Source organism: Gymnodraco acuticeps, unplaced genomic scaffold (assembly GCF_902827175.1).
Source record: "Gymnodraco acuticeps unplaced genomic scaffold, fGymAcu1.1, whole genome shotgun sequence".
In the NCBI taxonomy this organism is placed as follows: domain Eukaryota; kingdom Metazoa; phylum Chordata; class Actinopteri; order Perciformes; family Bathydraconidae; genus Gymnodraco; species Gymnodraco acuticeps.
Window position 1 is genome coordinate 1,306,696 of NW_022991575.1, and position 25,742 is coordinate 1,332,437.

Below are 25,742 nucleotides of genomic sequence, written 5' to 3' on the forward strand. Positions count from 1 at the left end.
GTTTCTACATTTTCCAGAGTTATGAGCTTACTGTTGCAGCAACAGTTGCTTCCAGCTGTTACAGGTTCAGCGTGAACCTTCAGCCAGAACAAAGGTAACAAGTAAAAACATAAATTCTTCATTGTTACAGTACTCCGTTACCAAATATACCGTAAAGAACACATTATGGAGAATTATTATCTTTTCTGAATAGAATATATATTATTTTACTGGATTTTGTAATGAATTTTTTTAGTAATCCTAATACCTGAATCAATTCTTTAAAAAAAAGGAGCTACATGTTTGTATGTGGTACTAATGAATCACTTTAAAAGATGTATTATAATATAAATAGCTAACATTTACACAGCCTTTTTGTATCGTGTAGCTATGAAGCTAGCGGAGAAAGACAATATAATGGGTTCAGTTTAAGTGAACACACATGTGAGTTGTGTGTGGTGTGTTGTGAGGAGACACACACTTGTTGCTGTCACATAAAGATTTATTTTCTTTGATTAAAAATCTGGAATGAACAAAGTACAGAAAGTGACACTGATGGTGAAGGCCGCCCTTCTCAACAAGGCCACAAAAACAACAACATCATCAGAGCCGACTCTTAGGGCTCATCTCTCCTTGAAAACACAGACACACACACACACACACACACACACACACACACACTTAACTCCAGTCGCCACATTTCACGAAATAAAACCTTCCAAAATTAGTCTGGGGACATCATTACGCAATCAAATGCTACACGTGAAAAAACAAAGTCACTAAACAACACACACACACATTTAATTTGCCTCTTGAGAAATTCAAAATGTTTCAGTTTGCTTTGAGACGGTGAGTATTCATAAAGAGGCGAGTTGGCACATACAGGCTGGTCCGCGCAGGACCGTCATGTTATTTAGAATTTATTTAAAAACGTAATGTGAAAAATGAGAATACTGCTTTTTCTCTCAGATGCAGATGTTTTACTGCAGGTAATCCAGCGATGTCCAACACATGCATACTGTGATGAACCATTGTGTTCATCAATGTTGCAAACTGTTTTCTATATGTAATCCTCCAATAGTAAACACTGCTTTTAATCCTCTAATATTCATGTATTTGGGAGACACATCATCTCTCACAAAGCTTCCCTCAGCCAAACATGTTTTCTGAATTCATCTCAGACCAAAAAAGTACATTATTTTAAAGTGTTGTTGTCTTTTGTCTAACTTGGACAGGTATGAGCTACTTTTGGCCTCATGATGTTTGGTGAATATGTCTCACAGTGAGGATACTTTACACTACTATGTAAAGGGATTTCAAACAGTCTTCTTTTCAAACTGTCCCCTGTATTTCCAGGAAAACAAAAAACCTCACACAGACCAAAGAGGGGGCAAGTTTGTCCTTTTGTCCTAAAAAGTAAACAACATGTTAATCTGTGGCCTCCAACATAGAAATCACCACGGTAACGCTTCACCTTATCTGACCGATACAAAGAGTTGGATGGAAAACAGTCAGGAGTGGAATCTTGTCTCTGCTGTTGGTGAGATGGAAACACACACACACACACACACACACACACACACACACACACACACACACACACACACACACACACACACACACACACACACACACACACACACACACACACACACACACACAGGTAGCCCGTGCAGGTGGAGGTAACCCCAGGCAACAGGGGGATGAAGAAGAGCTTCTTCGTCCTCAGCTCCTGATCAGCGTCAGAAACTCATCGCGGGTTTTCGGATCTTCCCTGAAGACTCCCAACATGGTGCTGGTGATGGTTTTACTGTTCATCTTCTGAACGCCTCGCATCACCATACACATGTGACTGCAGAGAGGAAGAGGGGGGGGGGTAGAACAACAGGCAGAGGGGCGAAGGAAGATAAATATAAAAGATGAAATGTAAAATACATATAGTTTAAAGGGGTCATATTATGCTTTTCAGGGTTTCCCTTATATTGTTATATTGGTTTGTGTGCATGTACATAGTCTGTAAAGGCCTAGCTTCTCTAGGAAATGATGTGATTGGCAGAAGAGTAAAGGTGGAAGAAAAGAGGAGAGAAATGAATTAAGATGAAGGAAATCAAACCAAACTAAAGGAAAAAGGAATGATCAGATATCTGACCCAGTTGTTAGTGGACAAAAGTCTACGTACGTTGCCTCGATGACCACCCCCACCCCGGTGGGCTGCAGGGCCTCTGTGATCGCCACGGCTATCTGTTTGGTCAACCTCTCCTGAACTTTGAACGGACAGAGGGACAAACATGAACCCGGTTAGACAGAACAAACAACATGAAGTGAAACAAATGAAAGCACTGGCCTGACGGATCTACGTACCTTGTAGTCGACGGCTGTAGATTTCAACAATCCTGAAAGGGAGAGAAAGTAAATGCTCAGTCGATAAAATATCAATGCCTTCTTCCTCTGTGCCCTACAGCTCTATTGTTGTCAAATAAATAATACAATTAAAACACACAAGCTGGAAGGAAGCAGAAGGAAAATGAACAGATCTGGGACCCGGGCATCACCTCCGACCTGTTGCTCTTCTCTGTGAGTAAAACTACTTCAGACACTTTTCACCTCATCCACCTCCAAGGAAATGTCAACAGGGCCAAACGTGCAGCATGAACAGAGGTAAGGCATTCTTAAAGGAAAGGAAAAGTGCGGCTGCATACAAAAAATAAAAAGCTGCTTCAAAGAAGACGAGGAAATGCCCTTCGTCCAGTCAGTCGTTCACTTATGAGGAATTACGTTATCAAAAATATATTCTCACAATATTTCCACTGTTTGCAATTTGTCCACTGTTGTTCCACTTTATTATATGTTATGTTTACTTGAATATATATTTAAGATGATTAATTAAGACCCTAGATTTACGAAGCCATGATTTCCCATGAAACAGTCCCATAGTATTTCTTCATTGAAGTCTCAGGTTGAGCAGGACATGAAAGGGACATTTATAAGATTCAATTAGCGCCAATAAAATGTGAATGGATCAGCTGTCCTCATCGTCGTCATTGAGGGGTGTTACTGCAATAAGCCTGAAGGTATTGGGGTCAGTCGGATCAGATTCTACACTAGTAAACACACACACACACACACACACCTTTTAATAATCAGCTTACATTCACAGATGCTCTCACTCTTTTTCTCTCTCTCTCTCTCTCTCTCTCTCACACACACACACACACACACACACACACACACACACACACACACACACACCTTAACAATTAGGGTAAATGGACTCACCTGGCCAGCTTACTGAGGCCCAGAACTCTCTTGTTGGGAAGGTAACCGATGTGAACCTGCCAACAGTGGGATTCAAAAGATGAAGTAATCTAATAAGAGATTAAATAATTGGGATGAATTACACAGTCTGCTTTCAGTAATGAAAGGACTCGTGCATCTCATGTGAGCAACACTGCTAGATTAGATGTATCTGTGGGCTTTCACTGCCCAGCTTAGTTGGCAATGATTTCACTAATAGCAGCAACACACATAATTTCAGATGGAGTTCATCATGTGTATTCTTTCTGGAAGAATAGCATGCGACATGGGGAATTCAATTGATTATCTAACATGCAACCTTACATTTTCCCGGGGGGCCCAATTGGGGGCGTCAGTACAAGTTGTGATCACAACATCAACATTTTCACCCAAAAAAAATTGATTGTGTCCGCCTGATGGATGTAAGTCCGATAATCATACATTGTTAGCTCTGTTTTTGGTCTCTACCATCTCCTGAGGCAAATGTATGTTGGTCCCTTCAGCTGCTGATTCATCCTCTATGTTCAGGAGTGTCTGTCTGCTGTTTGCTAGGAAGTGTACATTGGGTTTTACAGCTGATTCTCTGGAAACGGCTGCCTGCTGCGGCTGAAAACAACACTTTAAGAGTTAACAATGATCTGAAAGGCAGTTTAAAGCTCTGCAAAGCTGAGTCAGCAACATACAAACTGCCCTAGCTTTAGTTTGGGTGCAATTCACAGTTTATATCAACATAATAGCTTTGTCATGTTTTCCTCCTCCAACTGAAGTTTTGGCTCAGTGTTATTTACTTTACTTCAAGAAAATTCCACAAAAATATAAAAAATGTTGTGGTATTCCCGAAAAAGCAGATGTTTTCGCTTAAGTGTACTTTAAGTTAAGTGAATAACAGTTTTAAAACACACACTAAGCGACCAAAAATCTAGATGACACACTGAGAGCAGAGCAGGTGGATGAACAACAGACGAGAGGAGGAAGAGACGGAGGCATCAGCTGAAGAATCACTGCTGTGGATGTCTGGAGGCTCTAATTCTCGTACGCACACACACACACACACACACACTCCACTCAAATGTCAGACGCAATTTGAGACAAGACGAGAGAAAGGGCAACGGAAACAAGCGTGCAAAGATCTCTTTTCTTCTGTTTCCTCCCTCTCTACTGGAGCGGCCTGACATATCGACATCAAACAGACCGACTGTGACGGCTCCTTCTCCACTTATCTTTCATGCGGTCTTTCAGGCAAATCCTGGGTTTGACGATAGGGCACGGTTAAAAATAAATAAATATGTTTAATTTAAGCAAATTTAAGATAAAAGCTTAAAAAAGCTCTGATTGATCCAGCAATAAACAGCTGATGGACAATGTCAGCAAGCTGGGGAAGAAAGTGAAACGTTTAGCCGCTAAAGAGACAAATATTGTTGGTGGAGGGGAAAAGAGCTAGAAGGGGAGTGAATATGACTCCAGGTGAGGGCTGATGTTGCTCTGTGTCTAATAGATGTGCACAGTATAAGCAACTGTTTGCAACATGTTAAAGCGAACAACTTTACAGGACGACAATATGTTTTCCACGGTGTGTCTGCCAATCATTCTGCCCCCTTGTGGCCAAAAATTGTCAATTAATGTAGTGTTAAGTTCCTCCAAAATGTTGAAAAAACTGCCGGTATCAACACATCGGCAGTTAATTCCATACACCTAGCTAAAACTAGAAAAAGCCTTTCAATACTGTTTTATTAATTTAGGAGGATACAGTTTGTGGTGCTGTTAAATCATATTGACTCATATACTGGCTCTTCTATTATTTGGTCCACCCCATTTATATCAATAAAGAAAGGCTAAATCAAAGCCTGTAAAGTTAAATCAGCACCTTACATTAGAATAAAGTAGCATTTATTGTAGAGTGGTTGTATTAGATTACAATTTAAACAGTTGTCCCTAATAAACAGGGAACTGAGTGTAAATTAAATATTTAATCCAATGGCTGCTTTATTCCATCAAATGAAAAATACTTTGGATGTGCATCCCTTCATACGTACATAGCCGTTCATCAATTGTCAAACTTTACAACGTTTGTTAAAGTTTCTTAAAGAGCTGCTGGTCAGAAAACACATCAAGACAAGCAAATGGTCTTTTGACTTAAAAGTTTGTTTTACACCTTCCTTTATCAAAACATCAAAAGATGCATTATTGCCATTTAATGAGAGTTTTAACCTGTTTAGCCCTGATCCTGTTTTTCAGGTCTCAGGCTCGAAAATGACATTCCCAGAATAAATGACCATATCTTCCCTTCTAAAAGGGTTAAATTAATAATCTTTTTTCTCAAAGCAATGATAAACCTGTGAGTTGGATGTAGAAAAGTCAGAATCAATATAGATGTTTTTATTTTAAAGTAAATTCAGATTGAACATAGTAAAAAAAAAAAGTCAATTATAGTGTCCGTCCAAAATAAAAACATTACTTATAGTGAAAACCACCCTTGAATGATGGGATCAGAGACTAAAAGCTTTAGGAATCCAAACTACAACATATAATAAGTACCCTGTATCAAGATTGATGCAAAACAAGTGAAGTTTGACCTTTTTAGAGAGGTTTAGGAAAAAAAACGTACTTCTGGGGTCATTTGGGTGCATTTTTCATATCTCTGGCCCCCCTCGTTCGATTTTGATGATTGACATCTCTTTTTAACCATTAGAGCCAATGGAATCAAGGTGAAGTTCCTAAAATCCATCTAAACATTACCCATTGGTGAATGAGTGATGCGTAGCCAGAATGCCCCGGAACCGGAAGCTGCGATACACTCTGGTGGCTACCATTAGCAGCTAATAAAAAATCTCCGATTTTTACATAACAATTGAATTATGGATTATCAATAATTTTTTCAAAGTGACAGACACATTGGATCAACCTATGGATTAACCTTCAGCCGCGTTTTTTCTCGTTTTAATGCCATTGAACACGACTTTTGATCAGAATAACAGCTAAGGTGAGACGATCTCCTGTGAATGCTCCGTAAAGCTATGTGTTGTGATGTCTGTGTTTGCTTCCCCTGTCGCGAGTTCTGATCGCTCAGTGATGATACTAATACCTATATAATCTGTGGAATCTCAGCTTTAATCTGATATCTTGTATGTGCAGTTACGATAAGTCATAAGGGTATTCTTACCTTGAGTTCTGTGCTAAGTGCGTTAGCATTTTTTCGCTCAGGGGTCATTTAGATGCTTCTTATGAAGTGTTTTGTGTTTTGTTTTGGTAAAAATGGTTCGTATTTCGAGTTAGCTGAGTTTCTTCTCGTTAATCTGGTGTGACACATTAATAGGTTTTTAAATATTAAGAAGCCCCCTGGCTGAGACACAGTTTCGTGAAGAAAAAAAACGCAGCCCCCTCTACCGGCGGCTCTCGGGCTTAACAGGCTGAAAATTAGGCCGTTATTTACAGTGTAGTTTATCTTCACAGGTTGACAGCCAGTGGCTAATCTCAGGATAAATGACAGCATGTAATAAACTGGAGTTGTGCTGCAGACACTCAAAGAGGAGGAAGAGGAAGAGGAGATGAGTCACTGAGACACGTAGATGAGAGAGGCTAGATAAGAGGCAACGCTGGTGACGAGGAAGAGGGGAGGGAGGATGTTTAGGGACATAAACAACCACCTGATGGCCATCATCCACAACACACACACACACAGTAACACAGGAGGTGTTGTTAGTGTGTCATTCACTGCTGTCATCAGAGCCCATTTAAAGCGGTGAGGATCAGCTGCCAGCCCGTATTGTCTTAAACGCTGTGCACCTGCGGGTGGGTGAGGGGAGCAGTGGGGGGGGGGGGGAGGATCAGAGAGAGGGAGGAGGACAATCAGGTTCCTCAGTGGAGAGTAATGCTGTGAGCACAGCAGGGAGGGAGGGTAAACAGATCTCAGCTAATCTGATTGTCGCTCATGTTGCTGTTGTTCCGATCAGCGGCCCTCTGATAAAGGCTTCTCAAGATACACATCTCTCACCATGTTTGAGACAAGTTTTTGTATTAAATTATCGATATTTGCAGCTTCCTCTTGGAAAAAATGGCCCCTTTATGATCAGAAAGCAAAGCGGCTCAGCTGCAGATAAGATATGTTTTTTGTATTTGACCTGATGTGCAGTTTACTTTTTGGACTGTGACAATGCGCTGTGTACATGTCTTCCAATGTGCTGTTTGACACTGAAGACAGCATATCTGGATGGACAATTGTTTTCCATGGCAACCTTTGTATTTTATGTTATGTGTGCCAGTGTGTGTATTGGATTTCGGGTCCGTGTGTAGTTGTCTCTTGTTAGAGATTATGTTTATATTTTTTATAATACATATGTATCATGTATCAGTTTCAACATTCTGCCTGTGTAAACTAGGGATGGGAATTTGAAAGCAAATGTATATTCGAAAAAAAACGGTTAACCGATTAACCGAAATGTACATATCCTATAAAAAAAAAAAGATGTGGGAAAAAAATGTACAATATATTTTTATTTAATTTTGAAAAATAAATAAATACATGTTCAAATAAGTATAAAAACCAAGTCGAATTTGTCAAATGTATTGAACTGGTAATCACAGTTTGAAAAGTTGACAGCTATAGGCCTACAGCTTTCATGCTTAAAACATAACTTGGTTTTTAAATGAAAGAGGGATCAAACACGAACAACATAACCGGTTAGGTAACGTAACCCTATTACAACAACCTATAACAGGGTCTATGCACAGAATGCAGCTATTCAATACTCATTCTTGTTTAAGAATATGAGCATGTCTACTCAGGGGAGAGGCGGGTGTGGAGGCGATTCACAATCAGGCCAGCTGTAGAGATAGACCCTCTCAGCTGGAATTCGAGCCTAAGATGAGGTTTGAGTCTGTGTGATCGTAGGGAGGTGCAGCAGCCATATCATTAGCTAGAACTAGCTAGATCTGATGGATTTGGACATAAACACGAGTGAAGTATAACCGGACGCGAGAGAGAGAGAGATCAGCACCTGCAGCTCTACCCGCTGTGAGGGACCGGTGAGCGGAGCAAAACACACCTTTAGACCTAACACATTTAGCTTGAATTGAATTATTCCATTTGATAATATGTAATCAACTTAGGCACCCCTCCCAAATAAAATAAATAAATAATTACAATAAAAATATTCATAACTCATATTCGAATACCTGAATAATTTCGAATAATCGTTCCCATCCCTAGTGTAAAAGCTTTGTTTTGGATATTTAAGATTTTAAGTCCTTCAATTAATATTTTACATTTAACTTTGTAGTTTAGACATCGATAAGAAGATTGACACCATCTACGAGTCTGCTGAAAACAAGAATCTACAGTTTAACATAAAGTCAATAAGATATGTGTATCTTTTAAACATGTATAACTTGTGTAATGCTTGACACTGCTGCTGGAACAATATTATTTGCCCATTTGGGATAAATAAAGTATATATCCATCTATCTAGCTTAGCTTAAAGAGTGAAAACTGGAACAAACAGCTAGCCAGACTCTGTGCAATGTAAAACCAACCAACACCTCTGAAGCTCAATGTTGGGGCAGATCCCTCTCAGTGTTTTGTCTCCCTGTTCCTGCCTGTTGGCGTCAGCTGATAGAGGTGTTATGGTGTTATCTTGTTATGCACAATGTTGATTATTCTCTCAGAACTAGCTAAATGGGGTCTGGGGTAGAGATCTTCAGAATTGGTTTGGCAACCTCAGTGTCAGCTCGTGTGTCTGCAGCACATGTCTTGAATTCTCCAGCCGAGGCTCCAAATCAACCATCTCATAAATCATGTTTTACCAGGAGCAGATTATTTTCTATAGCCAAGAAATAGTTTGGCACAACTTCTAATTTCCTTTAGATTTCAGAATTGAGAAACATTGTGTAAATAAGTGAGCTTTAGGATATGTTTTGGTACTTTAATATCTTTTTTCAATGTCAAACTTTGGAGGGATGGTGGTATTAGAGGAAATGAATATTCACATCATGTGTTGTATATAAATGAATAACCACCAGCATCTTCGCTGCAACGAGTCCTCCAACTCATACGACCAAATGGGTCGATTGTTCAAGCCCTTATTACGACCAAATATGTCGTTTGTTCAAGCGCTTAATACGACCTATAATTACGTTTTAAAGTTGTCGGCCTCTAGTGCTCCCGTTGAAGGCAAACGTTACAGAGGGTCGTTTATTTACAAATAACCCTCTCTGTAAAATCCTAAATTGTAGGATAGTTTGGCCATTAAAACGCTTTTTGATTCGATTTCTAGCGAGAAGTATATATTGTACTTTTAGAATCCACGTCCAGTCGATATGTAGGATATATAGTTTGATAGATATTACGAAGATGATTTGAGGTTTCGTCAGGAGAACGTGTATATGCGGCAAGCTTCCATGTAAAGTTACGGGTTGAAAACAGTTTTTCCGGTCTCAACGTTTTCATAATAAAACCAATGATCAAATGATTTAACAGTGATATCTGCAGTACTCATCCACTAAAAAACATCAGTTTATCCTAGTTAATTGTACGACATTTATTGGTTTAAATTGTGTTCAATGCTTTTGTTTTTTTCCCATAGGTTTTTCTCTTTCGATTCTGAGAGACACATCGCAATGCACGTCGGGATATGGTGTTTATGTGATATGAAATCGGAAAACATTTAAAAAATAAAATAATAATACTTTATTCCGAGTGTTCTTGCTTTTCTCTTTGAAAGTCATCACATAACGGCATTGTAATACACGGTTCGGCTGCATTAAATATTACATATCTGCCGTAGATATTTATTTATAGAGCCCTGATCAGAAGACCTTTTGACAAACTGGAAGAGATGCCGCCAAAACTGAAGATGTGACGTGGATCATAAATATATCAACAATTAAACAACATCTTCCATTTCTTTTCACACAATACGTCTCCTTGCAGTATCAACACTAATTCGGCTGACTTTTATATTTGATCCAATTAGTAGATAGTCTGTATTTACACCATAACGGTGCACAGCTGATAGAAAGGGACTTTTTTGTAGTTTTTAAAGATATTACTGATTTTCTGAACTACCTTTCCAACTCCTCATGCAGTTGACTGTTACAGGTCTATACAAGTTCATGGTACAATGCATAAGCTTCACATCGAGAGACTGAAACTGTATTTTCCTTTACCATTCTGTTTTAATTTCACAATAAAGTTAATAGTCATTATGTTTGATATTATTATGTTTTATTAACTAGACCAGTGGTTCCCAAACTTTTTGTGCCAAGGCACACCAAAGGACAAGTAAAAATCTCAAGGCACACCTATTGTGCAAAATAGCCCTTATAACACGTGTTATCACTCATATCATGTAAAATATCTGTAAATGTGCATAATTATTTACTAATGCCAAATAAAATGTGACAAAGACAACTATATCACTCGTGAAATATTTATTAACGAAATATTTCAGAAATTAATTTGAAACTTTATCAAATTAGGCTTCATCAAAGCAGCAACACACTCATTTAAACCAGACAGGTCACAACATTAAAAATGAGGCAAAGGAAACTCAGCAGAAATTCAGCACAGAGAACTGTCAATGCAAGGAAGCTGCATTGTCCATGGTCCTGAACTACAAATTATAAATGTATTACTTTAAAAAAAAGCAATATATTACACTACTTCGTTACTATCTACATAAAGTAACTCGTTACTTTACTCGCCGAGCACGTACGAACTGCGCATGCGTGAGTGGCAATAACTTTCCTTACCAGCAGGCGGCGGTAGTGTGTATTTGTCATTCAAAACAGGCAACAACCGGAAGACAGAGAAGAAGAACAGACTGTGTGATATTCTTTCACACACACACATACGGGTTTTGGGCCGAGGGCGACACCGTACTTCCGGTATCAACCATTTCACACGAGGTGCATACAGAATATCATAGTCGATTGCCTTAATCAATATAGTCAACTCTAAAATACCACATATATGCATTGGCATGATAATATTATTGTGACAAGTGGGGTATTCACCTGGTGTTTCCAGAAGATAGACGTAGATGCAGCCAAAATCGACCGAAGGCCACTTTTGAGGGTCGTAATTCCATACATTGTACATCCAACAACCCACACAGCTCTAGTTTACGCTGGTAACGACCTAGAGCACACCCCTCAAGTCCAGAGATGTAATCCGAAGACATGCAGCGATTTCTTCGGTCGTTAATTCAGAAAAAAAACCTAGTGCGCTCTGCCTGGCAACATAAGCTAGCTGTTTATATTAGCATTGCCAGGATTTTTGCACCTCCAGAAAAATGGCGTCTTTATAAAAAAATATATGGTGCGCGTTGCATTGTGGGTAGCTGTGACGTCACTGTGTGTGAAAGAATAAACAAACAACAAATAGCGTGTGGTAGCTTCACCTTAGCATGTGTTCTTTGCAGGTGTTTGTTGAGGTTTGACCACGTGGTGTTTACAGCAGTGGATAACAGCTTCTGGCCTGGACACAGTTTGCACCTCACCGTCACATTCGTGTCTATTCTTCGGACGAACTCAAAGTAATGGGCATACCTCCACCCCTCGAATGTTATCGCTGACTCAGCCATGTATATGCAGCACTGCACGTGGAGATGTGGATGCGCAAGTCGCGCAGATTACGTACATATAAAGCTACAAAGTACTGATATAGTCAATTAAAAAATAATTATTTTTGTGTAGTTGTATATTGCAATAATAACGTATGGTTGTCACAAAATCCCACGGCACACCCGGACTTGCGCCGCGGCACACCGTTTGGGAACCACTGAACTAGACCACTGGTTTTATAAACCGCACCGCCTAGTGGTTAAAGCACGTTATTGAATTTAGTTGTTGAATAAGTTATATTTGATGAAAACATTTAAATATTAAGAGTAGCCTCAATACAAAATAGGGGTCAATGATAGAAATATAGAATAGGAAATATAGAATAGAAAATATCAAGAAGATACTGTAGTGATCTCCACAATAAAACAGTTTAGTGCAGGACGTCCAAAGATATTAACAGGAGGATGTGCAAAACAGACAAACCGATAAGGCTGCATTTTACTCAGGTGTAACTAAAGTCTGATTTAAGGGTTGTTTATATTTCACATCATTAATCAGAATCTGCAAAGTAACAAAAATAAATGTAGTAGAGCAAAAATACCAGGTTGACCTCTGAATTGTAGTGGAGTAGAACAAAGTAGTACATGCTGCTGTAACAAAAACATTTCCCAACTTGGGATCAATAAAGTATCTTATCTTAAGATGATCGATGGCTACTGCCATATTTGCTAAATGTGCATCTGAACCTTGACCAGTGCATGTTTCAGGCTTATCAATTAACAACAGGAGGGGTCACAGACATAAGACCAGCTGTTAAATAAAGCTCTTCTGACCTTAGCTGTCATGTGGGTATATTAATGCTGCCCATTAAGGACACAAGCAATTTCCACCCATGTATTAATTATATGTTTTAAATTTGATAACACCAATATGTTCCGTATCCCCTAAACCTCCAGGGATGTATACAGTTTAATACTGGCAACTTCTAATTGTGGGAAATACAAAAACGTCTTTTAAAACTACAATTCCCAGTAGAGACGTGCCATAGAACATGTTGCGAAACACACAATAGCCAGCATGTGTAATTCTGGGGGGGGGGGGGGTGCTGGACCAAGCCCCCAGGCAGTGCGCCAGTACTACACTTCCGTTTGGTTGCCAGGCCCGGAAACACTTTTTCCCATTGACTTACATGGGGAAAGAGTGGTCTGTAACTCGTTGGATAATTTTTTTTAAACTAAATAAACTACCCAGTATGAACACTTGTATAGCCCTTATTAAAAACATTCGTTCCTCAAGTTGTAAAAATTAGCTAATAACGTTATTCTGAGAGTTATTTCCCTCTGCATTATGAACGCGCATCTAACCCACGGGACCGCGCCGCCCGGCACGTTCATGTTACGTGTCCCGACCAATCAGAGCACACTGTGCTCCCAGGGAGGGTGGGGGCTGGAGCTATTGGAGCTAAAACGAGCCGTTAAAGGCAGAGAGTGAAATTCAGTGAATACACGTAGTTTACAGAGATGCTGTATGAGAAACCAATGTGAGTTGCGTTTATCTTTACCCATGGATGCACAATAAGAACGGATCCATATCGTCTTACTGCCATCCCACGGAGCTGTAATAATGGATATATTGCACATGTTTGCTGTAATTCATTATCATACATGGGCTGTATGATTAAATCTTGTACCGTAAATGTTGTATTAAATAAAGTTAATATTACCGACATTATTAACGTCCCTGTAGCTTCGTATTGCACTAAGAAGCTTATTGCACTGTATATAAATATATATATATATATATATACAGTGCAATAATAATTTCATGCTAAATGAAGCTCTGTTGGATATCACTAGATCCTGTTACAGCGTAATATAAGTACATAACGATTGATGTGTACATTAGCATCATTACTAGCTAGCCGCTAGCTGCTAACTGCCGCCTCGTTCATATCAAATCCATGATAACAACAATCCATTACCATGCTGTCATGAACGCACGGTGCTATTACGTGTACGCAAATTGACGTGCTTGATGTGAACGAGCATTTTGGTTAAAGTTGCGCCTGCTCTATGAGTGCACATACGGGTACTTCTCAGGCATGCTGGGTAATCTGTGACGTTTCACTCTCTCAAAAGTTGGGCCATTTTATCATCATGCGCTAATGAGCAGCTCTCATAGGAATGAATGAGGCCCCGCCTCCCACGCTGTATCCAGTTCTTATTATACATCCATGGGCTGGACCCGTCCAAGTCCAGTTTTGGATAGTCTGGCGTGGTTCCATTCCATTTCAAAGAGCTGTTTGACACTCGGCGTAACCTTGTCGCACTGCCACTCCAACATCCAATCACAGAGCTTGAGGGCTAATCACGGGGTTTGTAAAGCAAGGTGGATGTTGTAGTCCCAAACGATAGCTGGGGATTCTGGGTAGTGTAGTGTCTTCGGAAACTCTGTAGTGTCTGAACTCCGAAAAAACTATTTGTTTCTCCGAATCGAAGGTTAAAAACACAAAAGCATTGCACACAATTTAAACCAATCAATATTGTGTAATTAACAAGGATACACTGATGTTTTTTAGTAATGGCGATATCACTGTGTAATCATTTGACAGTGTGGGGAATACTTCCGGTTTTATTATGAAAACTTCGAGACCGGAAATACTGTTTTCACCCACGCTAACTTTACATGGAAGCTGCCCCATATACAGTACACGTTCTCCTGGCGAGACCTCAAATCATCTTCGTATATCTATCAAACCGTAGATCCTACACATCCACTGGACGTAGATTATAAAAGTACAATATCCACTTCTCGCTAGAAATCTAATAAAAAAGCATTTGAATGGCCAAACTATTCCACAATTTAGGATTTTCCAGAGAGGGTTATTTGTGAATAATCGACAGGAGCATGTTGTTTCTTACACGACCACTAGAGGTGCTACACTTTAAAACGTGACTCTGGGTCGTATTTAGCTGCTGAACAATCGACCTATATGGTCGTTTTTTGTAGGAGGACAGGCTGTTTCCAACTCCTCATGCAGTTGACTGTTACAGGTCTATACAAGTTCATGGTACAATGCATAAGCTTCACATCGAGAGACTGAAACTGTATTTTCCTTTACCATTCTGTTTTAATTTCACAATAAAGTTAATAGTCATTATGTTTGATATTATTATGTTTTATTAACTAGACCACTGGTTTTATAAACCGCACCGCCTAGTGGTTAAAGCACGTTATTGAATTTAGTTGTTGAATAAGTTATATTTAATGAAAACATTTAAATATTAAGAGTAGCCTAAATACAAAATAGGGGTCAATGATAGAAATATAGAATAGAAAATATCAAGAAGATACTGTAGTGATCTCCACAATAAAACAGTTTAGTGCAGGACGTCCAAAGATATTAACAGGAGGATGTGCAAAACAGACAAACCGATAAGGCTGCATTTTACTCAGGTGTAACTAAAGTCTGATTTAAGGGTTGTTTATATTTCACATCATTAATCAGAATCTGCAAAGTAACAAAAATAAATGTAGTAGAGCAAAAATACCAGGTTAACCTCTGAATTGTAGTGGAGTAGAACAAAGTAGTACATGCTGCTGTAACAAAAACATTTCCCAACTTGGGATCAATAAAGTATCTTATCTTAAGATGATCGATGGCTACTGCCATATTTGCTAAATGTGCATCTGAACCTTGACCAGTGCATGTTTCAGGCTTATCAATTAACAACAGGAGGGGTCACAGACATAAGACCAGCTGTTAAATAAAGCTCTTCTGACCTTAGCTGTCATGTGGGTATATTAATGCTGCCCATTATGGACACAAGCAATTTCCACCCATGTATTAATTATATGTTTTAAATTTGATAACACCAATATGTTTCGTATCCCCTAAACCTCCGGGGATGTATACAGTTTAATACTGGCAACTTCTAATTGTGGGAAATACAAAAATGTCTTTTAAAACTACAATTCCCAGTAGAGACGTGCCATAGAACATGTTGCGAAACACACAATAGCCAGCATGTGTAATTCTGGGGGGGTGGGGGGGGGGGGCTGGACCAAGCCCCCAGGAAGTGCGCCGGACTCAGATGAAAATATTCGTGCTGGCCAAACGGCGGTACTACACTTCCGTTTGGTTGCCAGGCCCGGAAACACTTTTTCCCATTGACTTACATGGGGAAAGAGTGGTCTGTAACTCGTTGGATAATTTTTTTTAAACTAAATAAACTACCCAGTATGAACACTTGTATAGCCCTTATTAAAAACATTCATTCCTCAAGTTGTAAAAATTAGCTAATAACGTTATTCTGAGAGTTATTTCCCTCTGCATTATGAACGTGCATCTAACCTACGGGACCGCGCCGCCCGGCACGTTCATGTTACGTGTTCAGCATGGTCCCGACCAATCAGAGCACACTGTGCTCACAGGGAGGGTGGGGGCTGGAGCTATTGGAGCTACAACGAGCCGTTAAAGGCAGAGAGTGAAATTCAGTGAATACACGTAGTTTACAGAGATGCTGTATGAGAAACCAATGTGAGTTGCGTTTATCTTTACCCATGGATGCACAATAAGAACGGATCCATATCGTCTTACTGCCATCCCACGGAGCTGTAATAATGGATATATTGCACATGTTTGCTGTAATTCAATATCATACATGGGCTGTATGATTAAATCTTGTACCGTAAATGTTGTATTACATAAAGTTAATATTACCGACATTATTAACGTCCCTGTAGCTTCGTATTGCACTAAGAAGCTTATTGCACTGTATATAAATATATATATATACAGTGCAATAATAATTTCATGCTAAATGAAGCTCTGTTGGATATCACTAGATCCTGTTACAGCGTAATATAAGTACATAACGATTGATGTGTACATTAGCATCATTACTAGCTAGCCGCTAGCTGCTAACTGCCGCCTCGTTCATATCAAATCCATGATAACAACAATCCATTACCATGCTGTCATGAACGCACGGTGCTATTACGTGTACGCAAATTGACGTGCTTGATGTGAACAAGCATTTTGGTTAAAGTTGCGCCTGCTCTATGAGTGCACATACGGTACTTCTCAGGCATGCTGGGTAATCTGTGACGTTTCACTCTCTCAAAAGTTGGGCCATTTTATCATCATGCGCTAATGAGCAGCTCTCATAGGAATGAATGAGGCCCCGCCTCCCACGCTGTATCCAGTTCTTATTATACATCCATGGGCTGGACCCGTCTAAGTCCAGTTTTGGATAGTCTGGCGTGGTTCCATTCCATTTCAAAGAGCTGTTTGACATTCGGCGTAACCTTGTCGCACTGCCACTCCAACATCCAATCACAGAGCTTGAGGGCTAATCACGGGGTTTGTAAAGCAAGGCGGATGTTGTAGTCCCAAACGATAGCTGGGGATTCTGGGTAGTGTAGTGTCTTCGGAAACTCTGTAGTGTCTAAACTCCGAAAAAACAATTTGTTTCTCCGAATCGAAAGTTAAAAACACAAAAGCATTGTACACAATTTAAACCAATCAATATTGTGTAATTAACAAGGATACACTGATGTTTTTTAGTAATGGCGATATCACTGTGTAATCATTTGACAGTGTGGGGAATACTTCCGGTTTTATTATGAAAACTTCGAGACCGGAAATACTGTTTTCACCCACGCTAACTTTACATGGAAGCTGCCCCATATACAGTACACGTTCTCCTGGCGAGACCTCAAATCATCTTCGTATATCTATCAAACCGTAGATCCTACACATCCACTGGACGTAGATTATAAAAGTACAATATACACTTCTCGCTAGAAATCTAATAAAAAAGCATTTGAATGGCGAAAACTATTCCACAATTTAGGATTTTCCAGAGAGGGTTATTTGTGAATAATCGACAGGAGCATGTTGTTTCTTACACGACCACTAGAGGTGCTACACTTTAAAACGTGACTCTGGGTCGTATTTAGCTGCTGAACAATTGACCTATATGGTCGTTTTTTGTAGGAGGACAGGCTGCTTCCACCAGAGGGAGAACAGCTGCTTATGCTCACCCTTCCAAAGATGGGCACCAGGTGATGTTCACACATGGAGAACATGTCGATGTCTTTGACGATCACCATCTCGTCGTGGTCCTCGTCGAAGATGGCGTCGTTCAGCACGTCTGCTGGAGAAAAGGAATATTCATGAGAAGAGAGGGGGAAAGAATCTCCTAAATACCCCAAACAAGTAGGCTTTGCAAGGGGTTATCTCTGGTTCTTTTTTAACAATGTCCCTTAGGCGATGGACGGATGGAAACAACCCGGGACACCAGGTTCACCTCCACCGATGAGCCGCTACTTTTTATCTCAGATTTGGAGTCCCTCTGGCAAACACCGAGGTCTAATTATAGCTCTGCCTCCATACGCTCCTTCCTGTTGTTGCTTTATTGCAATTTTCAGTCGCCGGGGGTTCAATAAACCGCTTTATCTGTTTGTGACGACGCAGGCGCCGCTCGCTCTCACGGTCGCGTTTTTTAATTTCCTGACTGGCTATCTGTTGGAGGGAACTGGGGGGGGGGGGGGGGGGGGCAGACAACGGACTTGTTGCTTCAGTCTTTGCAGCTCATTGAGCGACTCTGTGTGTAAACAGGACAGAAGGTCGTTCAACGCTTTTAAGGTCTCTTTTTTTTTACCATTTTTGTTTGTCTGATTATAACGCAGTTTGTCACGATGCCACGGCACACCTCTCCAACCAACATCACCTTTTGTCTCATGTCTCTTGATCCTATATGAGACTTTTGACAGCTGAGTCTCTGCAGATGTGGCGTACTGCTTTGGATCAACTCTTCTCCTGTGACTTGATAAACCCTTTGTGTAATCTTTTTTCCCAACTTAGGTCACCATCAGACGTTGTTTGATGTATCAAATGAATTCATTAATTTAGATTTTAGCTGAGGCTGAGAGTAATTTCATTAGTTTTGCAAGAACTTGGCCAAAAACCACAGATGTTGTTAAATTGTACAAAGGGAAAATGTATGTGTACTAATTACTAACTGTATCTTTCTTCTGTTGGCTGCTACCCCAAAACACATTGATTACATCTGCTTTAATAAAAATGACTCTAAGCATCCTTAACAGTGTCGTTATGATATCTGATAGAAAGCAAAACGACAGAAATTAAATTAAAGTTGTTGTAAAAAAAACTCTGATTACAGATGTTACACTGTCTGTTACCGTACAAGTTGCATCTCTCTCAAGAGGACAACACACGAACAACACACACGCACGCGTTTTTTTCCTCAGGGAAAATAACATTATGTCAACCTTAACTGGATAAAGGGCAGCTGGTGAGGACTGCCGTTTTGGACGCCCTGGGTGACAGAAAGTATCAGGTAATGACAGGCTTACTCATCATCAGCTCCACATTCAATAGTGCGTGTGCGTGTGTGTGTGTGTGTGTGTGTGTGTGTGTGTGTGTGTGTGTGTGTGTGTGTGTGTGTGTGTGTGTGTGTGTGTGTGTGTGTGTGTGTGAATCAATACAAGACACGAAAGCCACATGTTGACACGTTCTGAATGCAGCAGGAAACAGTGGAGTGAATGGCTAATTAGCAGAGGTTATTCACTTATTGTTTGGCAGCCATAACACTGTGTGCGTGCGTGTGTTTATGTGTGTGTGTGACATTTCTCTCTCTTGCACAGAAACATGCACACACACACACACACACACACATTTCCTATACATAGTCTTAACCCCTGGGCTGTATTCATGAGTCACCCCTGTACATCCCAGCCTCGACATAGAAACCTTGTTTATTTCCCAGTTTGACATCCCATAATATTCAGTGTTCATGCTGTTTTCAGAGCTGCTGAGTTTCAGGAAATTGTCTTTTTTTTTTGCTTATTTAAAAAGACCTTTATTGACTTATAGTCTGAAGACTCCTGGGTGCTCTGCGCTGCCTTTTGATTGGAGGCCACAAAAGATTTTTTTGTGTTTTGTTGCTAGGCAGCCTCCTCACAATCAGCTGATGATCAGCTGTCAGACCTTCAGGACAGGTGTTTGGTGCAGTTTTTTGGTTTATGTGCTCATTATAAAGGCCTTTTATGTACATCAAAGTTCTCTGTGTGAGTTGTGGAGGTGAACAGTGAAACTATAACAGCTGTAAACATCTATCACTGTTCACAGACACACTTCCTGCTTCAACTCTGACTTTTCCTGAGCATTCTCGTTCAATGAGAGATTATAACAATTTGCAGTATGAACTAAATAGTAAAGTGGTTTATTTAATCTGGATAATCTGTGTTCTTCAGACTTCATTATACTGATGGCGCTGTGTCATGGTCTCAGAAATTAATAATAATAATAATGCATTACATTTTTTATTAGAGCGCTTTTACAGGTGCTCAAAGGGCTTTACAAGTACACATTACACATATTAGACGTGTTAATTAGCGTGTTGAATTCAAAGTTATCATATCTGAAAGAAATGCAGATCAAATGTAAGCAGCTCTTTGAGGCGCTAATATTGTTAGCATGCTAACTGATTTCAATTACGTGAGCACATCAGGCTGCCAGGTTGCAGTTGCAATACAGTTAAGTCAATATTTGTATATCAAGCCCAACCTTTGTAAAACATATGTATATTTTATTAGTATCCAATCCAAATACGTTTTGAGGTTGAGTTACTGCCTGTCCATGTTATGTGTACTATTATCCTCAAAAAGTGGAAGGACACCAACAATAAGTCACTCAATCTCAGTGGCTCAATTCATCAAAAGTAATTTGGCCTTGATTTGTTGAAGCAAATTTTCCAGCAAAAACTAAAAATATATTGTGGTTGCAGCTTCTCTTTTGCAACTCGTCTTTGTTTTGGTTAAGAAAAATTAAATAAATACACAAACTTGCATTCTGGTGGATTGAAAAGACCAAACAATAAGGATGAATTCACCTTTTGATTATTAATATAATAGATCATTAGCTTTGTAAAAATGTCCTTCAAATCAAAAACGTGTGCAGTAATCCAAACGTGTTTAATCTCTAAAACTCCTGTACAATCACGAGAGCAGAATTCCTATTAAATCTCTGCATAACTTTTCCCCATTACAAGTGTGTTGGTCATGTGCACGGCAACAAGAGGATTTTAGGCTCATGTTGTGATGAAAGCTAAACCCATGACACACACACACAGTGTGACGCTCACTAAGAAATGCTATAACCCCCCACAAACATCCAGCTTTGAAACTACATTTGTATTTCTGTTTTCCAACAAGTCAAAGGGGAGTCTCCTGCAACAGCCAATCAGAACACAGACAGAACACCGCCTGCAGCACACATGTATGTCATCATTATCTCCTCCACTGTCCATCCTCTCCTGCTCAGAGGTAAGGAGAAGGTGGGAGGGGTCAGCTGGTACCTGTGTGAAAACATGAATCATCACCCCCCCCCCCCCGCATTCCTTCCTTTACAGCTTAACAACACATTAACCAACCCCCACCACAGAGCAAACCACCTCCAGATGGAGTTATGGAGGAGGCTGAAGGGGCAGATCCCGACTCCAGCCAGTCCCACGCGTGGAGAACCCGGCCCATGTGGAGAATGACAGTGCACATGTAACCCTCCCACACCTGCATGTGACTCAGCAAAATCCTCTCTGGATCAGCGGGTCGAAAGGTTTAGGTGGATCCAACGGGAGCCAGAGGAACGCACGGATCAATGTATTCAGTTTAATAGCTTTAAAGAGTACACACAGTACACAGAGGTAATTGAAGGGCAGTTTTTGTCAGCTCTGATTGAGCATGCATGTCCTTTTAATTTCTGTGATCATCTTAAAAATGTGTTTAACTCATTTGGCAGCAACATCCAGTCTGACTAGATGGGCCTGATCAAAAGTCATGAGAATATTTGTTTCAAGGAGCGGATTTAGGTGCGCAACACAAAATGTAAGACTGTTAACACACACACACATCCAAAGCTTCCGACATTTTGGAGAAATGTGTATAACATTATTTTGGGATAAATGTATATAAAAGATGCACAAAGCCAGGACTAAAACATTTGTTTTCCTTTATGGGATCATCTGAAGTTGTGACCTTTAATAAATAACTTATTGCAATTTCCGAAATCCAAAAGGTACACCTTTAGATTTCTTGCTTTGTTTATCCAACAGTCCAAAACTGCTAATGTTCAGATTACTATCAATAAGAACTGAGAAAACTAGCTCCGTTTCAGGCTGACAATATTCACTTTTCAAATGCAGAGGTGGAAAGTAATGAAGTATTTTATAAGCAATGTTATGCTTCTACTCCACCATTCACAGTGTAATTATTGTACAATTTAATTCGGAGTAAAGTACAAATATCTCCAATCTTCATCATCATCATCATCAAAGGCACTCTGATCTGTTTCAACTTTATCACAGTTCAACATGGCTGCACCAGCAGGAATTCTGTCATTAAAAGCATCTCAGTCTGGATTTACTCAAATTGGTTTTATATCGTGAAACATTACTCATGATTACAGCCAACAGCGGCGCCAGGGTATGGCTGGGGTAGGCTACAGCCATACCAAGAAATTGATTAGCCCCACCTTAGCCCCACCATGAAAAATGATGTTAAAGTAAGCAAAATAAAGTCCGCCAACTCGCGCGGGGTAAATTGTACAGACAGCAGTTAGTAAGATTGATTTCAGCAGCCACTTGTCTGGAAATACCGAAGACCAGAAACGGTTTTGAAAACTTTTGTCACGTAGTGATCGTCTTCCAATAGAACATCTTTGATAATGTCTTCTGGCCAATCAGAATCAAGATAACGGCGTGGTGTTGTTGCAGGAAGTCCCGACGGAGAATAATTGTGCTGTAGTACATCTCTATTTACATCGATACAACATTACATGTTGATAGAAATCAACACGTAATGAAATAAGACCCACGGTTTGATGATTGATAGGTGTGTGGGCTGTCTTTCATTTTGACACACAGAACAATGGGGGCTATCCACCCTTATCCACAATGTAAAGTAATTCACAGCCTCTTCCCTCTTCTCTCTGTGAGGAGCAGCAGGTTCAGCTTTCAGAACAAAGTAACACAAAACTAAAATGGCATTCATTTTTTTAAATATGTCGTGTAGTAATAGATGTATTTATTTTTCTTCTCAAGAGAGTACCAGAATGTGTATTTTATGTTAGTATTTTAAAAAATCTCCTGGGGGACAATCCCCCCAGCAGGGGTTGGGTTTTCAGCATGTCAATTATTTCCCCTGTAGGGAAGTTGCCGGATTGGCTCCAGGTCGTCCTTTTTATTTACTAAGACAGATGTGCCTTTTTATTTCATACAGTTCAATTTGGATTGAGACAGGGAAATAATCTAAACCTCGCGCGTGGCGTTTCACTGTCAAGGGGGGCGATATAGCGTGTATGTAATTACATTGCAAATACTGACTTGAGCCCCACCATTGTATGGGTTAGCCCTACCATAGATTACCCAACAAAAATACTCTGGCGCCGCCACTGATTACAGCTGAGCACCAGGTAGACCTTGAAGTCCCCTGACTTTAAAAATGCTTAAATATCACACTTTATACAATAAACTTATGTATTAAAGCACTCAATATGCAGCAAGTTGGCTCAACTGTTGATTAACTGTATATTATTGTCTTTTTAGAGTTCGATTCCTGTATAAGAAGGATTTTCATGATGTAGCTGGTTGAGATATACCTAATGAAATATCAAAATATAAGTAGGCTAGATACACTTTATATGTTGCTGGGGAGCTTTATCTGTCACAATATTTGTTTTTACTGATCAATTTATTTTTAAAGTTTTAATGGACAAACTACAGCTGTCAAATGAACGTTGATTGACAATAAAAGTATGTCCCACTTAGTATAAAGTTGAGTTAAAAAGGGAAATAATAGCTTTTACTTATTAAACTACGTCCTTTAAATCAGGTAAAAGCAGGGGCGGCGGGTGCCGTAGGCTAGGGAAGGCTAAGCCTTCCCAAATATTTGTGTCACTGCATCCTGGTAAAATACAAATATAATGTATAATGTCTGTGTCTTTGACATTAGCGCTGCTAGCCACCTGTGCCCTGTACTACGAAGCCAGTTCAACAGACCCTGGATATGTTTGAGTAACAAACTAACAACAACAAACTAACAAACGAGATCTCGCTAAGCGGTCCTACGACGCTGGTTATCAACTCGGTAAATCAAGCCAGGGTTTCTCTCTCCAGCTGAGAGCGCGTTCACGTCTAAGACACGAGTGGATCTGACTTTAATTACATTTGACTGTGTTTCGTCAACATAATGTGTTGCTTAAAATAATACTTCTGCATACAGTATGTGACACTGTAAGTGTTGCACGGCCAGATACGGCTGGAGAAGCTGACTCAGATAAGGAAATATATGATATATTATGATATTATATGATCGATGATCTGATTGATGATGTAATATGAATGATAAGTGCGACACGTCGGCGTCTTCTCTGCATACGGCAGTTTAAACTGTATTTCCTTTATCCTGTAATATGACTTGAGAGATTTAAACTCCGCACACTGAGTTGATCTCTTTTCTATAGACGCCGGAGGCGGGTAGCATCAGGTAAAACAAGTTATTTAGCCTTCCCAAACCTGAGCCTCACGCGCCGCCTATGGGTAAAAGTCTCATTTCTGATTATCTGAGAATTAGTAAATATGAAGGAAGTATAGAGAGTAAGTTTTGGGAGATGCTGTCTCTCCTTTAGCAGCCACCTGTTGACCGCAGGACAAATCGCCGCATCCTCTGGGCGGCTTTGGGACTTACAAACTCACCGATGAGTTTCTCCTGGTAGCCCTTGGTGAAGAACTGCATGGCGGTGGCCGCTCTCCAGGGGGTCTTGAGGAGCCCCTGCCGCTGGGGGTCATCCCCGAGCCCCCGCAGGATGGTGGTGTAAGCGGCGGCCAGGGACGGCAGGCTTATTTCGTTGTCCTCCACGCTCCTGGTGCGATCCTCCCGCCAGCTCTCCATCACCGGCCGCTGAGAGCCGGACTCCGCGGCGGGAGGCTGGGAGGGTCCGCCGGCCGGCCGCTTCACCATCCCGTCACAGTGTCCGTTCACCACGGAGCTGGTCCCGGCGTCCTTCTTGTCGCTGGAGCCGAACTGGGTCTGTTTGGAGTGCTCCATCACTTCTTCTTCTTCTGTGTTTAACTTGTGTTTCCTGTCTGCTGAGCACTTGTTGGACCAGTTGCTGCTTTCTGAATCTCTTTCTGTTCCGAGTTAAAGTACGCGCTCCTCCAGCAGTCTCTACATCCAGCCTTTATAACAGCAGATAATCCAGGGAGAGCTCCTATTGGCTGGCCGGATCCAGGGGGCGTGGTCTACGACTATTTCATTTGTGATGCAACAAGTGCTCATATCAATACTACATTCAGAATCTTACTAAGTAAAAGTACATGAATATTATCATTGCTTGTACTTCAGGTATAGCTGAAGTAAAGTACTCAATGTGCATAATGGGTCATTACAGAATCATATTGTCTTGGGTACAACTGGCTAAAACTTAAGCATTCTATAGTACAAGTCTTGCAATTAAAGAAAATAAGTAATATTAATAGATAATTAACATTATTCATATAGAACCTTTCCAAAACAATGTGTACAACAAGCTTTACAGGGGGTTAACAACAAACCCAATAATTAATGTATTAGAAAAACTATAACAAAAGCACCTTCCATAAAATGATTAAATAAAGCAATACGATATAAAAAGAGTGGACATTGTGAATACAATTCAGATTAAATACAAACAAAAATGCTGGTAAAATAGATTACAGGAAGGCTAGACTATATAAGTGTCTTGTAAGGAGTGTTAAATAATGAGATAGACAGATATTGCAAAATATGTTGGCAAACGCTCGTTCACCTTTGTGTCTGGATCTAGGACCCAGAGAGAAAGCAGGATT

General features: G+C 40.2%; 1 protein-coding gene across 3 annotated transcripts; it reads right to left on the reverse strand.

Annotated features, from left to right (window-relative positions):
- Positions 1–463: 463 nt before the first annotated feature.
- Positions 464–25,098, reverse strand: gch1 (GTP cyclohydrolase 1). Of its 3 annotated transcripts, XR_004567089.1 has the most exons (7): positions 24,612–25,098; positions 17,881–17,993; positions 3,256–3,311; positions 2,341–2,372; positions 2,159–2,243; positions 1,642–1,831; positions 464–1,585 (listed from the first exon to the last, which is right to left on the reverse strand). XR_004567089.1 is itself a non-coding variant. In XM_034197534.1 (6 exons), exons 1-6 carry the CDS (start codon positions 24,961–24,963, stop codon positions 1,705–1,707), a joined length of 765 nt encoding a protein of 254 aa, XP_034053425.1. In that variant the 5' UTR covers positions 24,964–25,098; the 3' UTR covers positions 464–1,704. The 3 variants fall into 3 exon arrangements, 2 of the variants coding, with proteins under 2 accessions (XP_034053425.1, XP_034053426.1); XM_034197534.1 differs by having other exon boundaries at positions 464–1,831; XM_034197535.1 differs by having other exon boundaries at positions 464–1,831; positions 17,881–17,990; positions 24,612–25,093.
- Between the last annotated feature and the right edge of the window lie 644 nt (positions 25,099–25,742).